Here is a 15854-nt window from a genome sequence, read left to right on the forward strand (position 1 = left end):
CTACTGCTCTGCCCCCCTCCACTACCTCTCAGCAAGCTGAACTCATTGCCTTAATTCAGGCCCTCACTCTTGCAAAGGGACTACACATCAATATTTATACTGACTCTAAATATGCCTTCCATATCCTGCACCACCATGCTGTTATATGGGCAGAAAGAGGTTTCCTCACTACACAAGGATCTTCCATCATTAATGCCTCTTTAATAAAAACTCTTCTCAAGGCTGCTTTACTTCCAAAAGAAGCTGGAATCCTTCACTGCAAAGGCCATCAAAAGGCCTCAGACCCCATTGTTCAAGGCAACAATTATGCTGATAAGACAGCTAAAGAAGCAGCCGGTATTCCTACTTATGTCCCTCACGGCCAGTTTTCTCCTTCTCATCAGTCACTCCTACTTACTCTCCCACTGAAGTTTCCACCTATCGATCCCTCCCCACTCAAGGCAAATGGTTCCTGGACCAAGGAAAATTCCTCCTTCCAGCCTTACAGGCTCATTCCATTCTATCGTCCTTTCATAAACTCTTCCATGTAGGTTACAAGCCACTAGCCCGCCTCTTAGAACCTCTCATTTCCTTTCCATCGTTGAAATCTATCCTCAAGGAAATTACTTCTCAGTGTTCCATTTGCTATTCTACCACTCCTCAGGAATTTCTCAGGCCCCCTCCCTTCCCTACATATCAAACTCAGGGGTTTGCCCCTGCCCAGGACTGGCAAATTGACTTTACCCACATGCCCCAAGTCAGGAAACTAAAATACCTCTTGGTCTGGGTAGACACTTTAACTGGATGGAGAGAGGCCTTTCCCTCCGGGTCTGAGAAGGCCACTGTGGTCATCTCCTCCTTTCTGTCAAAATAATTTCTCGATTTAGCCTTCCCCTCTATCCAGTTGTTCCATCAATGCCCATTACAAACTCTAATGGCTGCTGCCCTAGCTGGATCCCTAGTGTTAGACATCAGTTCTAAATTGCTTTTAAAAGAATCAATATGTCAGTAGGTTCAATTCTTTGCCTTCTACTTTTAAACTTAACTTCCTCATAAAGTAACCTTTTTCAATTACCTGCTCCACCCTGACTCATTTCAATGACCTGCTCCACTCTCACTCATTCTGATTACCTGCTCCACTCTGACTCATTCTGATTACTTGCTCCATCCTGACTCGTTCTGATTACCTGCTCTGTAACCATTTTTCCCGCCAAACTACTCACCCCATCACTCTCTTTAAATTAGCCAGTCGAAATTAGTTTAGCCCGTACGGTCTAACCCTAGCCAATAGGGGAACAACTCAGCAGCAGGGGCCACAGTGCATCAGGGATGAGAACCCCTTCCCCTCCTTTGTCCGAGCGTGCACTCACCATCGCTCCATCTGTAAGGGTGCACCCTTCTATATAAGTACCTTGCCTTGCTGAGAATTAAAAAGAAAATTTTATATTTGAGTGCTATTTCTTTTGCGGCACAGAAACTTTATCTATAAGTCTGGGTACAAGACACCTCTTTTAGTACTCCTTCTCATCTTTTCACTTGGCATTTCCAGTTTTGCCTTGTACAAGTTCTCTTCTTCCTCTGTGGCTCCTCTACCTACATGTGTCTACCTGCTAATTGGACAGGCACTTGCACACTAGTTTTCCTTACTGCCAAAATTCAATTTGCAAGTAGGACCGAACAGCTTCCTCTTCCCCTCACGACGCCAACATTTCACCACTATTTTGTTTTATTTTTCTTATTAATATAAGAAGACAGGAATAGGCCGAGACTTACTGCTGAAAAAGGAGAATTCTGTATATTTTTAGATGAAGAGTGTTGTTTTTACCTAAATCAATCTGGCCTGGTATATGACAACATAAAAAAACTCAAGGATACAGTCCAAAAACTCGCCAACCAAGCAAATAATTATGCTAAACCCCCTTGGACCCTCTCTAACTGGATGTCCTGGGTCCTCCCAATTCTTAGTCCTTTAATACCTCTTTTTCTCCTTCTCTTATTCAGACCTTGTGTCTTCTGTTTAGTTTCTCAACTCATACAAAACCACATCCAGGCCATCACCAATCATTCTATATGACAAATCTTCCTTCTAACAACCCCACAATATCACCCCTTCCCCCAAAATATTTCTTCAATTTAATCTCTCCCACTCTAAGTTCCCATGCTGTCCCTAATCCCACTCAACGCAGCCCTGAGAAACAACCAGCAAAAATTTTCACCACCCCAATACTTCACCACTATTTTGCTTTGCTTTTCTTATTAATATAAGAAGACAGGAATGTCAGGCCTCTGAGCCCAAGCCTGCACATATACATCCAGATGACCTGAGGCAACTGAAGAACCACAAAAGAAGTAAAAATGGCTGGTTCCTGCCTTAACTGATGACATTCCACCACTGTGGTTTGTTCCTGTCCCACCCTAACTGATCAATTGACCTTGTGAAATTCTTTATCCTGGACAATGAATCTCAGAAGCTCCCCACTGAGTACCTTGTAACCCCCACTCCTGTCCATAAGAGAAAAACCCCCTTTGACCGCAATTTCCCACTACCCACCCAAATCCTATAAAACTGCTCCACCCCTGTCTCCCTTTGCTGACTCCTCTTTTGTACTCAGTCTGCCGGCACCCAGGTGATTAAAAAGCTTTATTGCTCACACAAAGCCTGTTTGGTGGACTCTTCACATGGACGCGTTTGACACTCCTTAGGTATCTTTTTAATCTCCCTCATCTAACACAGTGTCTGGCACTCAGAATCACTCAATATATGATTGCAGAATAAGAGATGAGTTAGAAACATAGTTAAAAGCAGAAAGAAATGGAACTGGAGCCCAAGACTATAAAGCTCCAGTTCTTCCCAGGATGTCTTTTCTGAATGAACAGGTGAATATAATGAAGGTACATGTTTTATTATCAGTTGATTCTTATGCCCAGAAAAGCATTGATACCATGTTTTTATGAGCTCAGAGAGAAAACTTGTTCTTGGTGTGTCTCCAAGGTGCCAGAGGTCAGTGTGGCCACCAGAAGTGACCCATCTAACAGTGAGCACAGGACTTCATTGTGAGCCTCTGAGGACAGGCTGCTCATCAACTTCTGCATTTAAAAAGCACTTGACTGCCCTGAAGAGGAGCTATTTGTTACACAAAGTCATCTGAAAGAAAAGGGTTATGTTCTTAAAATAACTTTATTAGAGCCTATTTACTAAATGACTTTCTAATGGTTAGAAAGTGTCTAGCAGATTGCAGTAAGGTGAGAAGGATGTCGCTATTTATATACTCAAGATTCTTCTTTCTAAGAGAAAAATGAAGTACAAAACAATATTTATAGCCCATTAGTCTAGGGTTTTTCTTCAACTGATAACTTCCACACACATTCAGAAGACATGGCAACCTATTGCTTATATCTAAATTCCAAGCAGCTATACTGTCAGCATTCTGTCTACTTTTTTCTTTCACTTTATTGTTTTTCTTTCTCTCTCATTCACTCATACACACACACACACACACACATAAACCACATTTACATTTGTGTACCACGTTCACATATACATAAACTCATACTTTATGGAGCATGACATTTAAAAAATTTAGTATTTGATATGAAATGAGTTACTTCTGATTTATGTTGATATAAATACAATATATCAATACCATACATAACCTGCAGCCTAGACGGAACATAAAGAAAAATGGAAAAGCTAAAATATGGGACATGCATTCAATAACTTCGATATGGACAGCAATTCATAACCATTCATTCTGCTAATATCTTTTGAGCACCTACTACATGTCATGAACTTTACTAAACCACGAGACCCAATACTGAGCAGAAGAGAGTGAGGAAACTCAGACCGACAAGGTAACCAAATACTTACCTTGTTCGTTGATTCTCTGCTAACATTTTAAGATACAAAACTAAACCTTTATTTTGTTTTTATTTTCTGTGTCACATTAAAGACACCAAACATAGTTACTGTAAATCCTTCTTTGTATTAGTGTTATTATAAAGAAGAAATTAATTGATAGATACCATTTATAATGAAAGATTAATGGGCAAGTGCATGGGAGTAGCTTAGACTATCACTAACATTTGATAACACATATGTATGTTATTTGTTCTGTTAAAAAGGAAACGCAAATGATGCAATTAAAGTATTAAAAGAAATGTATACATAAAGACAAAAACATGCAAGGGAATGACTAAAACGATACAGAATGCAGGATGTTTGAAAGAGGTCATCAATGCAAGATTACTTAAATCTTACCTTAAAATTTTGTATAGAATTTGCAAAAGATGGGAAACCTGGAAGTATTTCCTAACAATACGAAAAGATAATATATAGAAATATAATATAAATCAGGGTCCAAAATTATTTAGAAAACAAGAAGAAAAATAAATGGAGAGGCATCTGCCTTTAGAGAAATAGGTGATCATTTCAAGGATACAATTACTTTAAGACATTTTCATAGCTTTTGAAAATACAAAAATATTCAACTCCAATAAGGCAACATCGTTTTCTAGAAAATGACATTTTTATTTTAGCTTGAAATAATCATATGTAGCTATATATTTTGTAAACATGTCTCAAAACAACAGTAAATATTTTAGAAGGTGAACTATGTAAAGAGGTATATCAACTCATATTACTTTCCCTGTAAATATACACAGCACACATGTTTCTTTGTCCTCATAAGAATTAAGCCTGTGTTGTGCTTCTTAGGGCAGTCAGGAATGTTTGTGGCAATGGAAGAATGGATGGGTGAAAAAATTAATGAAAGTTTAGAAGGTGAATGAGATAAGTCAACAGGCCTATATTGTTTATTTATGACTGAGTGCTAATTATTCAAGAAATATCTTAAGGGGGAAGTTTATCAGTTTGATTGGATGAGATAAAAAAAAACATGGTGATGTCGATTTTCAGTAAGAAAATCATATTTAAAATGGTAGCCATAAAATATTTAATTCAAATAAAATCACAAAGGGGATATATAAATCAAATACACACAAAAATGAAAGCCTGGTAGATACGTTCATGCCAAGAATTTTTTTTTTTTTTTATTTAATGAATTAAGAGAGTAAGAGCTGAATGACAAATACTGAGGACTTTGAGGTGGGGGCTCAAAACTAATATGCATAGTTTACAAAATATTAAAGGTTCACTAGACAGAATTAGGTGACCATTAACTGTGTTAAACAAATATAAACCCTACATCATAACAAAAAATACATTATTCGAAATATTCAATTTTAGATGCTTATGCACTACATGACAAATGCCACTAAAAAAGGGCAAAGCTTCCAATACATTTTCCTCAAAAATAATTTTTGAGATAAGCCTGAATAAATCATATGCATCCTCTTTTTAGGAAAGGGATAGAGGGATTTTTTTAATGACCAGAATTTATTTTTTAGATGATTAAAGCAACCTCTGAAAATAATAAAACCTCTTTAGTGAAGTATATTAAAACGCTTATATCGATAGATTGTGTGTTTCAAATCTCTGAGAATTTTTGCATTAAACTCCTGCTCATGAGCATTAAGTAAAGCATCTCCTTTTGTTTTTTTAGATGTTTCCAGCCACAGAGTTTACTAATCTGGAGAGATGATTAATGTCAGAGACTCTAAAACAGTAAAACCACAGACACTAAATTAGATATAAATTCATCTGGGTAATATAAGGACTTCACATATAAAAACCAGATGGAAGTTTGGATGGATTTTCTCTGTGCTATATGAGGTAAGTCTAATGTGTTTTCTTACAGAGTTTCTTATTCACACAACAATATTGTCAAAACCCAGCAAGCCGAAGATGACTCCAAAATATTTACATCAATCCATGCCAGCATTTGCACATGGAGTCTTTGCTTTAGCCGTTTGTGGTGCTTTTCAGAAACAATTACTTTGCTAGTAATAACTATAGATAAGTCACCCTGGTGGCCAGTGTTTGTGCCCCAATCCTGACAAGAAACAAAAGAGGTTTCCTGAACTTACTATTTTTAAGAAGCTAACATGGTTCTATCAAATGCCAGATTAATTTCATCTAAGAGACCTAGGAAACAGGAGTTACCTCTGTTTTGCTTATTCTTTTATGAAGTCACTGATTTCTAACTATTGGCATAATGTCTACTTGTAAGCTTTTGGTTATGCTCCTTGGCCTTTTTCTTCTTTATATATGTTTATAAGTCTATTTAGAAAACATATTTTACATTTTTTGGTTTTCTTATTACTCTTCATTTTCATTTCAAACTGCTCTGAAAACTCCAGTTGAGACCTGAACAATGAAGACAGACAGGTTTTCACTCATCTTGAAAATTCCATTTATGTTTTTCCTGATGTCATTTACCTTATAATTTTTTTTTTTTTTAGGAGGAAAGGAGAAAGGAAGAAGAGGAGCACCTTCTAATTAAATTAAAATTCAGCAGTGAATCCACCTCTGTATATAATTAAAAACAGAATACAACACTACTTCAAAAATATTAAAAGAATGGTCATATCCATTGCTAATAAACAGGAAAACAGGCAAGTCTGGTGTCTTGGTTGGAGTGTAAAATAGGACAAACTTTCTACAAGGCAATTCGAAAAACATTTTTAAAAGCATTAAAATTTTGTATGCCCTTTAGTCTTGGAATTCCACTTGTAAAGAAGAATCTTAGCCAGGCGTGGTGACTCGTGCCTGTGATCCCAGCACTTTGGGAGGCAGAGGCAGGAAGATCACTTGAGGTCAGGAGTTTGAGACTAGCCTGGCCAACATGTGAAACCCAGTCTCTACCAGAAACAGAAAAAATTAGCTGGGTGTAGTGGTGTATATCTGAAATCCCAGCTACTCCAGGAGGCTGAGACAGGAGAATTGTTTGAACCTGGCAGACAGAGGATGCAGAGAGCCAATATTGTGCTACTGCACTCCAGCCTGGGTGAAAGAGCAAGACCCCAACTCAAAAAAAAAAAAAAAAAAAAGAGAGAGAGAGAATCTTAGAACAATGTTTTATTACAAGATTGTTCATAAAAGCATTGCTTATGACAACAAAAATTACAAATTAAAACTATTAAGATTGGGTAATAAATTACTGTACATACATATGATGACCTGCAGAATTCTTTATAATGTCCGTGGAAGAAGAAAATTATAAAATTGCATGGATACTATAATTCTATTTTTATTAAAATATTATATGTATCTGCCATATACATATGCAAATGTTGGAAATTAACATCAACATATTAATTTTTTCTAGTATAGGTTCTCTCTAGAAGGTCAAATACAATTTTTTCCTTTTCCTTTTTTTCCTGATTTAAAAAATTTATGACAATTAACATGTAATTTGAGCAGTGTGAAAAATGTTAATGTTATTTAAATTATTTAAAGGCAGAAAAATCTAATCACAGTGAATAATTAGAACGTTTACAAATTGTGCCTTACTTCCCATATGTTCGCTGTCAATAGATATAATAAAATCCAAAAGCCAAAATTAGATTTTATCAGATTTTATCAGATCAGATCGAGGGGATTCAAGATCTAGATGTTCAAATGTATGACAGAAATACAATTACTTCAATTCTCAGATCACTAAAATGGAGTTTCCGACACTGCTGTCTTTTCTCAATTTTAGTGTATCAGCATCACATAGTCTTACATTTATTATTAGCAATGCTTTCTCTAACATATTCAACAGGCAAACCAGAAAAACCTTTTCCTCTAATCATTGCCCCATTTGGTGGTATCTTTTTTAAATAAGTTGCTCTCATATTAAAATGCATTCAAATTTAATTTTTTGAGAACAGCATACTCAAAAATCTGAGTCACTGTCATTGCATACACTAGCAATACTTGAAGAAAGCAAATACCTACATCATCCTCTTGCCCATCAGTGCCTGCATTGTGGATGTCAGGATAATGTTTCAGAAACTGGGCTACATAGGTCATAATAGACTTCTCATCTGGTTTATCCACATCAACATCTGAAAAAACAAAAAAAGAAATGTGAATAAATTAATTAGCATTCATTGGATTTTAATAATACAAGCTTTGATATCTAACTATCATACCAAAAACACTAAACGCAGAAGGAAAATAGAAGCACTATTTAGAATTTTGGAGGGGGAGGAGGGTAAACCAAATTTAATCTGGATATTACATGATGGAAATTATATTACTCAGAAAGATGACACATTTTAACAAACAGCATTTAAGAAAGTAGCATATATGTCATTTAAATAAGACATACAGTATCTCATGAGACAGTATTTGATACTGTCTGGTGACTCAGTATGAGTACTGAGTATGAGAATACTGTATGGTTACTCAAACATTCTGTCTAGTTAACTGAACACAAATAATACGTAAATTTTAAAACTGGCATAAATGGGTAGTACAAAAATGCTTACAAGTGTGACACTGAATGACAGTTTATATACTATATATGACTAAATATAGACAAGCCTCTTCTCTGCCCCCAGAAATTTCACTTTAGAAGAAAGGGAGATGCCTTATATTCCATTTCCTGGGCAGCCTCTCCTTTGTGGAGCATTCTCTCCAAATTACAGTGCTTTGAGCAATCAAGCACTCTTCGAGGGAAACTGCCTGAGAAGGCCTCAATCACCGTGATTTTGAAGCTTATAGATATTTATCCAATACAAATGGTAAAAATCAGGCCAATAAATTTATCCAGAGTTAGTAATTATACATGGAAGTAAGAATGCATAAGTAAAAAATGCTGTAAACAAGTCTTTTAAATATCAATTTTAAAGGCAAAAAAAATGATTATGACTACAGAGCAATTTACAGAGCAAAAAGCAAACCAAATTGCTACAATAAAGTATAAAACTAATCTAATCTTTTGTAAAAGTTCTTTTTGGTCAGAGGTATAATTTCTAAGACTTGCAATGTAGGGTTTAAAGAGTGCTACAATTCACACCATTTAAAAGGAAGTAAAGATAATGAATTCTGAAATTTGTTAAATGACTCAAAGGTGATGAGTCAAACTGTTGAGTAAAACTTTTTTTTCAGGAAATATGAAAGTGGAAAGAAAAGCAATATTTAATACATGATTTAACATAGTATATGCTGTTAACTACATATGTAAATCATAAAATAATTATTATAATAGACTTGGAGTACTTAATCTGTATGCCTAAAAGCTTATACATCCAAGTTGGTTAAATAACTTTTTGAAGCGGAAGTTCTCATTAAGAAATTAGAGGAAAGTCTTATATCTAGGATAGCCTTGTATTTAGGCAACCTCAGTTTCTGACCATCAAAGAAAATATTAAGATCTTCTGGTCTGGTAGATATGAAAGAATGATGTATATTCTTCTTTCATCCCACTTTAGGAATAATGTCAGCTCTGTTACATCCTCTGAAATTGATGGCTGGAATACGTGTTTTTCCCTTGATTTATTTTTGTGCGGAAAGAAGGCAGAAAGCCCTTTGATATCCTAGTGAAACTGGGGGTGGGGGCAGAGTGGGACTCAAAACAGAATCCTAAAATGTCAAGGAATCTCCATGGGGCCCTTCATCTTCGAGGAAACCTAACTGGGTCTCTGTAACCTACTCTTAGAAACACAAGTCTATCCTCTTTGTTTCAGAGCTAGGGAAGTTCAGTCTGAAATTCCATCGTTAAAAATAATTTTCAGTGGATCCCATGAAGATAGAGAGTAGAATGGTGGTTACCAGAGGCCAGGAAGGGTAGGGAGGAGAGGGGAGAAATAATTTGCTTTCACTGTGCATTTCCATTTCTGCATTCACTGATATAAATGTCCATAATTGCCAACCCACATAAATTATCTGTGACATTTGGAACTTCACTTTGATACTTTTGTTTCAACATAGCTAACAACTTACTAGTTTATAAAAGTTTATCAAAGGCATCTAAATTGTCTTTTGAAGGCTTGAAAGAGTTCACTCCATTTCCAAGAAGTCTTAACACTCACAGCCTTACCAAAAAAAATGTACCAAACAATTAAAATGACAAATATTAGTCAAATATTTATGTAGTTTGCTGATTGACACCAAAACACTCCATGGTTAAAAACATTTCTAAGTATGAATAATCTACATCTTCCAGACCTCTTATATTATATTATCCTGTCACCCTCCCCTCATACACCCACTTCTAAAACTTTCATTCCACCCTTTAGTATATTAAGTCCAGTTCACCTGACTGATATACGGATGCCAAAGTGTTGTTTGGAGCAATGAAATCATATTTTACCCCAACCATGGTGGTAGATATTTATCCAGAAGAAAATTGATGCAGGAAAATACCATTACTTTCCACTTTTATCCAGCTTTCCGGCTTGGAAGAATCTTGGAAGTCATGTGTATTTCTAAGTTTAAGAAATCTAAGACATTTAAACCCTCAGCTGCGCGCGGTGGCTCAAGCCTGTAATCCCAGCACTTTGGGAGGCCGAGGCAGGCAGATCACGAGGTCAGAAGATTGAGACCATCCTGGCTAACACGGTGAAACCCCATATCTACTAAAAATACAAAACATTAGCCGGGCGTGGTGGCGGGTGCCTGTAGTCCCAGCTACTCCGGAGGCTGAGGCAGGAGAATGGCGTGAACCCGGGAGGCGGAGCTTGCAGTGAGCCGAGATCGCGCCACTGCACTCTAGCCTGGGCGACAGAGCGAGACTCCGTCTCAAAAAAAAAAAAAAAAGAAAAAAAAAGAAAAAGACATGTAAACCCTCTGTGTTAACGTATACAGCAGTCAATGATTATTCAGCCTACCTTCAGGATCTAGCAGTCTTGGGATCCCCAGTTCCGTTTCGGCGATAGTGAAAGCATCCTCCAGATTTTCTCGGTTGGATCTGCCTTTCACTTTCTCCAAGTCCACCAGTTCGGGTCGAATGGCATGAATAACTGAATGAAAGGCAACCCCGCTTCTCCAACTCTTCCCAAAATCTTTTACTTCTATTCCAGTCTGCCTTTGTATTATAAAAACATAAAATGATGTCACATTCTTAATAGATACAAGGACTTTCTTCAAGACCTCATGCAAAATCCAGTGCTTTTCACCAACAATATGCAGAGAACTGTATCAGTTCATTGTGTTTGAGAAAAATTAAGGAAAACAAAATTTTTAGGGGGTAACAAGATAAGATGTCGGAATTCCAGTTCTATATTTAGAGATTTCTATGTTGGATTTTTCACTAATTAAGATAGTTAATTTAAAGCATATTTTTACATTTATTTTATAAAGAAAAATCAATTTAGAGAAAAATGCTGAAAAATTTTAAGCAAACAAATTATAAAGATGCCAAAAGTGATAGTAATTAACCACTGTATACTTTTTGTAGAAAGATCTAACACGTTTCTAATGGGAAGCAGCACTGTGTTGTACAAGATTATAACAGACTAAGATAATGTGGCTGAATGCTTTCCAAAGCAGTAGAACAGACAAATGCAAATATTGCAATTATATCTCTCAAGTGTTCACAAGGGACCCTGTATTCCACCTAAATGCAAACAATAATTCCAATTACTCCACTAATAAAACTGTTTATAAACTCCTTTTTTGTAATTGTCTTGAGGGCAAGCCCTGGTGGTAAATCTTTTTTCTTTGGTGGTAGATTTGATTAACTCAAAGCCAGTTATTAAGAAACTGATTTCAAGTTGGTAGTCATATTTTGCCTTTGGAAAGCAGAAGTGAAGCAAGTTCATAATGAATGATTATTTTTTCTACATGTAATTTATCAATTATAAAGGTAGTTCCGAAAACAGAGTTGTAAAGATGATTTTGAGCATTGGCTGCACCCCTTGATTAAGTGGAGGGCCTGCAAATATGATCACTTAATTAGGGAACATTCAATGGATAAAGTCATCTGGTAGTTTCTTTTTAAAATGTTAGTCTCATTAACCTTATAGTCATCACTATATAAAGAAAAAATATCACCCAATTAATTTTTACTAGAATTTCAATATTTTCATGAAAAATACAACCTGAATGGTATGCTGATTAATATAAAGAGTTTATAAATGTCCATTATTATTACTATTATTATTATTATTGAGACAGAGTCTCACTCATTCTGTTGCCCAGGCTGGAGTGCAGTGGCACAATCTTGGCTCACTGCAACCTCCACCTCCCAGGCTCAAGGGATTCTTGTGCCTCAGCCTCCCAAATAGCTGGGATTTCAGGCATTTGCCACAACACCTGGCTAATTTTTGTATTTTTAGTAGAGACAGGGTTTCATCATGTCGGCCAGGCTGGTCTCAAATTCCTGGCCTCAAGTGATCCACCCGCCTTGGCCTCAAAAGTGCTGCAATTACAGGTGTGAGCCACCACGCCCAGCCTATCCTTAAATTTTATCGCAGACAACTTCTCATTCACTTTAAAACATATTTTACCAATGTACACTGTTTGCATAAAATATATTATGCATCTTTGAGCCTGATCATTGGCTTTATCTACAAATATCCTAAAAGCAATTTTATGAGATTCCAGTAATTGTAAAGTAATCTTGAATCTTCTCTTAGTTATTTTCAAGTTTATGTCTCTGGTAGTATGGACATAATTTTTTTCAGCAGACAGCTGACATCCATGCAGGTTGAACAGTATGTCCTTTTTATCTATTCATTTGTAATCCATCTCTGACTTAATTTTATTTTTCTTTGCCCACATTTCCTCATTTAAAAATGTTTTTGTACCCTGTTAAGCCACCTCAAATTAGTTTTTAACAAAATTCAGTGGGGTATAAATACATAATTAGTTAGTAAATATTCACCATGTAATTAGCTATTTCTAATTTTCTTGAACTTGTTTATTGTTTTAGACATTTTCAAAGAGAAATACATAATATGCTTTTCTAAATATTTACTATACTGAAATAATTAAAAATGTTTCAGCATGTTTTATTTCTTCTATATTTGTTGAAAAAATATATGTAGGTATACACACACACACACACACTGTTTCCTATTACATCAGTTAAAGTAGTAGGTAATATTCCTTAAAAGTTTTAGTTTAAACCTCTTATTTGAGTATTTTAGATACAAACCCAAAGAAAACTTAGGCACACCATTTAAAGAAGTGATGAAGGGTAACGAATTTATAAGCATTTCTGACCTCTAATGTGTATTTACTTCAAGTTACTTTGAATAACTATGGCTATGCACGTATTTATTTTGTTACCTTACTAATTTTTGTCCAAAAAATATTGTTCTGCTTATACATGTGATAATAGGTATGCAAATGTAAGATATGCTATAATTTAATGCTTTTATTTCTGATAATATGTATTGATAGTGGATGAAATTAGTTTTAAAAATTAGAGGACTTAACTATCTTATGTTACTGAAACCATTTTTTAATTTATTTCTCAAATATTTTTGAACTTTATATGAAAATAGTGGATACACCCTGATAACTAGTCTAGTGTTTACTGGATGTTTTATCATTTCCCACCATCTTCAATCTTATGAGTGTGATGAACTTCCAAACTAGAGTCCCATGAAATATTACAATTTTAGGAATAACATCACTCATACCTCAAAATGGGTACAGATTCTAAAGTCTTTTACACATGTTAGATAATAAGTTGCTTGGAAAGTACATACTGGGATAGTGTAAAAAGCAGTTTTTAGGAAAAATTGTCAACAGTTTGGTAGCATGATGGAATCATGTGTTCATTACAGAATTTTTATGGCAGAGAAAAGTCATCGCCCCAAACCTCCAAAATTTATGCAGCTACAAAAGAAATGGATCTTATTGATTGCTCACGGGTGGAGAATCCTCAGGACCAGGATTCTGGACATTGGCCTAGATAAGGAAAGTAAAACTTCCACTGATGTTACCAATATATAAGTTGTAGCAATGACTTTGAGCTGTCACCAGACTCTTGCACATCTTTGAAACCCAACATAGCATGCATGAAACTAAATTAAATGCTGGATAATTCTAACAGCATTAAATTTGAGTTTACTTCAAGCTACTGTTTTATTAAAAGAAAATCAATTTATTTTTGGTTAATTTAATGCCGTGTGAAGCAATGGACCACAGAATACCGCCTTGACATTATTGCAAAGTTTAATTGCAATAGCATCGTGACACATCAGCATGCAGTCACCAGTCTTCTCCCTACCCAGTTAAGTTGTAAGAGACATTAGTAATGCCACTGTGGATGCAATTAAACAGTGTTTCAGCAATGTGGGAAGGGTTTTTTAAATTTTATTTCTACTTCAGATTCTAAAGTGCCACAAAGCTTTGTTTTCGGAAATATATTTGACTACAACTTGAATCATGAAAACATATCCCAAATTAGAAAACCAGCAACACACTTTAAAAGTTAAACAAAACAACATAAATTAGTAACACTAATTACATCCTTTCTGTTTCTCTTTTTATTTTTTTATTTTTGCTTTTCAAACACCTTAAAAATAGAACTCCCTATGTTTAGCACCTCAATATTTTATAATAAGTACTTGTTTACAACTATTTTCCAGAAGTAGAGAAGTAGAGAATCAAATTCAGATTAGATTTAAGCATGCAAAACAAGATAAAAAATGAGTAATTTTACATGATGTTTAGGAAAATCAAACAAAAGCATACTCTACATGAAAGTATTTACCCCGACCACATCAGATGGCAAAATACTTATATGGTCAAGTGAAAACTCCATTGAAATTGCTATGAGAAAATACTTTTTGAGAGCACTCTTTGTCTTTTTTTTCTTTTCTTTTCTTTCTTTCTTTTTTTTTTTTTTTTGAAATGGAGTCTAGCTCTGTTGCTCAGGCTGGAGTGCAAAGGCGCAATCTTGATCTCAGCTCACCGCAACCTCCACCTCCCAGGTCCAAGCAATTCTGGTGCCTCAGCCTCCTGAGTAGCTGGGTTTACTGGCACACGCCACCATGCCCAGCTAATTTCTGTATTTTTATTAAAGATGGGGGTTTCACCATATTGGCCAGGCTGGTCTCAATCTCCTGAACTCAAGTGATCTGCCTTCCTCAGCCTCCCAAAGTGCTGGGATTATAGGCATGAGTCACTGTACCTGTCTGAGAGCAGTCATTTTCTATCCAATATTATCATATAAATGCATACACATGTAAATTTATTATGCCTAGAGGAGAACCGAAAACTAGATGCAAATTCTCAGCTCACAAAGCTAGAGTTGACAAAAAAATCTACACTCTGGATAAAAAATGAGACCAAAGGGAAAAAATTTAAAAACTAAAATTGCTAGAAAGTTTCAGAACATAAAAAAATAATAATAATGTTTTTGGAATGTGTACCTTAGTTCACATTTTTCTTAAATAGAACATACTGGTCTCATGAAGAGATAACCAAGTTTAAACTTTGAATTTATTTATGTAAAGATTACTTAATAGGAGCGGAAACTCTAAACAATGACCTAAATAGAATTAGCCCTCACGCTACTCAAAATTTAGGATTAATCAGTTTAATTAATTAGGCCCAATAACATGAATAAAGAAAAAATTAATTTTATAAGAGCATTTTCCTAGAGTCTTAGTGGTGATTTGTGTTTATATCTCAATTCAAGGAAAGAGTGAAACAAGCACTAAAGCAAAGTCATTCATTCAAATGTCTCTTCACAGTTTGCAATCATTAGAAGGTGCAATTAGTAATACATTCATAACTCAAATTATTTATGTATTGCGAATTTAGACAAACTCTTGACACTTACTTGCCAGCCGTGTACTGAACCCACTTTAATAAAGCCTTCTTAGCATTTCCTTGGATCTTGGTGGTCACCTTCCGTTTACTTGGTGGGCTAGGAGTCTCAGAGCTAACTATGCTGTCCACAGAGGATGCGCTGCTGGACAAAGACTGGAGCTGGGGCAGGTTGCTGGTCAACTCTTCGATCTGTTTGAGAGTTAACAGCCAGCAAAAATAGAAGCATTATCTTTGTTATTATTTCCTCGGATGT

The 15854-nt window shown here is 35.5% G+C and overlaps 1 protein-coding gene across 1 annotated transcript in view; it reads right to left on the reverse strand.

Moving 5' to 3' along the window:
- The window catches only part of SYNE1 (spectrin repeat containing nuclear envelope protein 1), a 524167-nt gene that overhangs the window by 376423 nt on the left and 131890 nt on the right, over positions 1-15854 (reverse strand). Inside the window, exons 7-9 of the mRNA XM_026454397.1 lie at positions 15612-15790; positions 10699-10895; positions 7820-7929 (exon numbers count right to left, since the gene is read on the reverse strand). Coding sequence (XP_026310182.1) covers positions 7820-7929; positions 10699-10895; positions 15612-15790 — 486 coding nt within the window. The remainder of the gene's footprint in view (positions 1-7819; positions 7930-10698; positions 10896-15611; positions 15791-15854) is intronic.

This window comes from Piliocolobus tephrosceles, chromosome 5, assembly GCF_002776525.5.
Source record: "Piliocolobus tephrosceles isolate RC106 chromosome 5, ASM277652v3, whole genome shotgun sequence".
Taxonomy (NCBI): Eukaryota; Metazoa; Chordata; class Mammalia; order Primates; family Cercopithecidae; genus Piliocolobus; species Piliocolobus tephrosceles.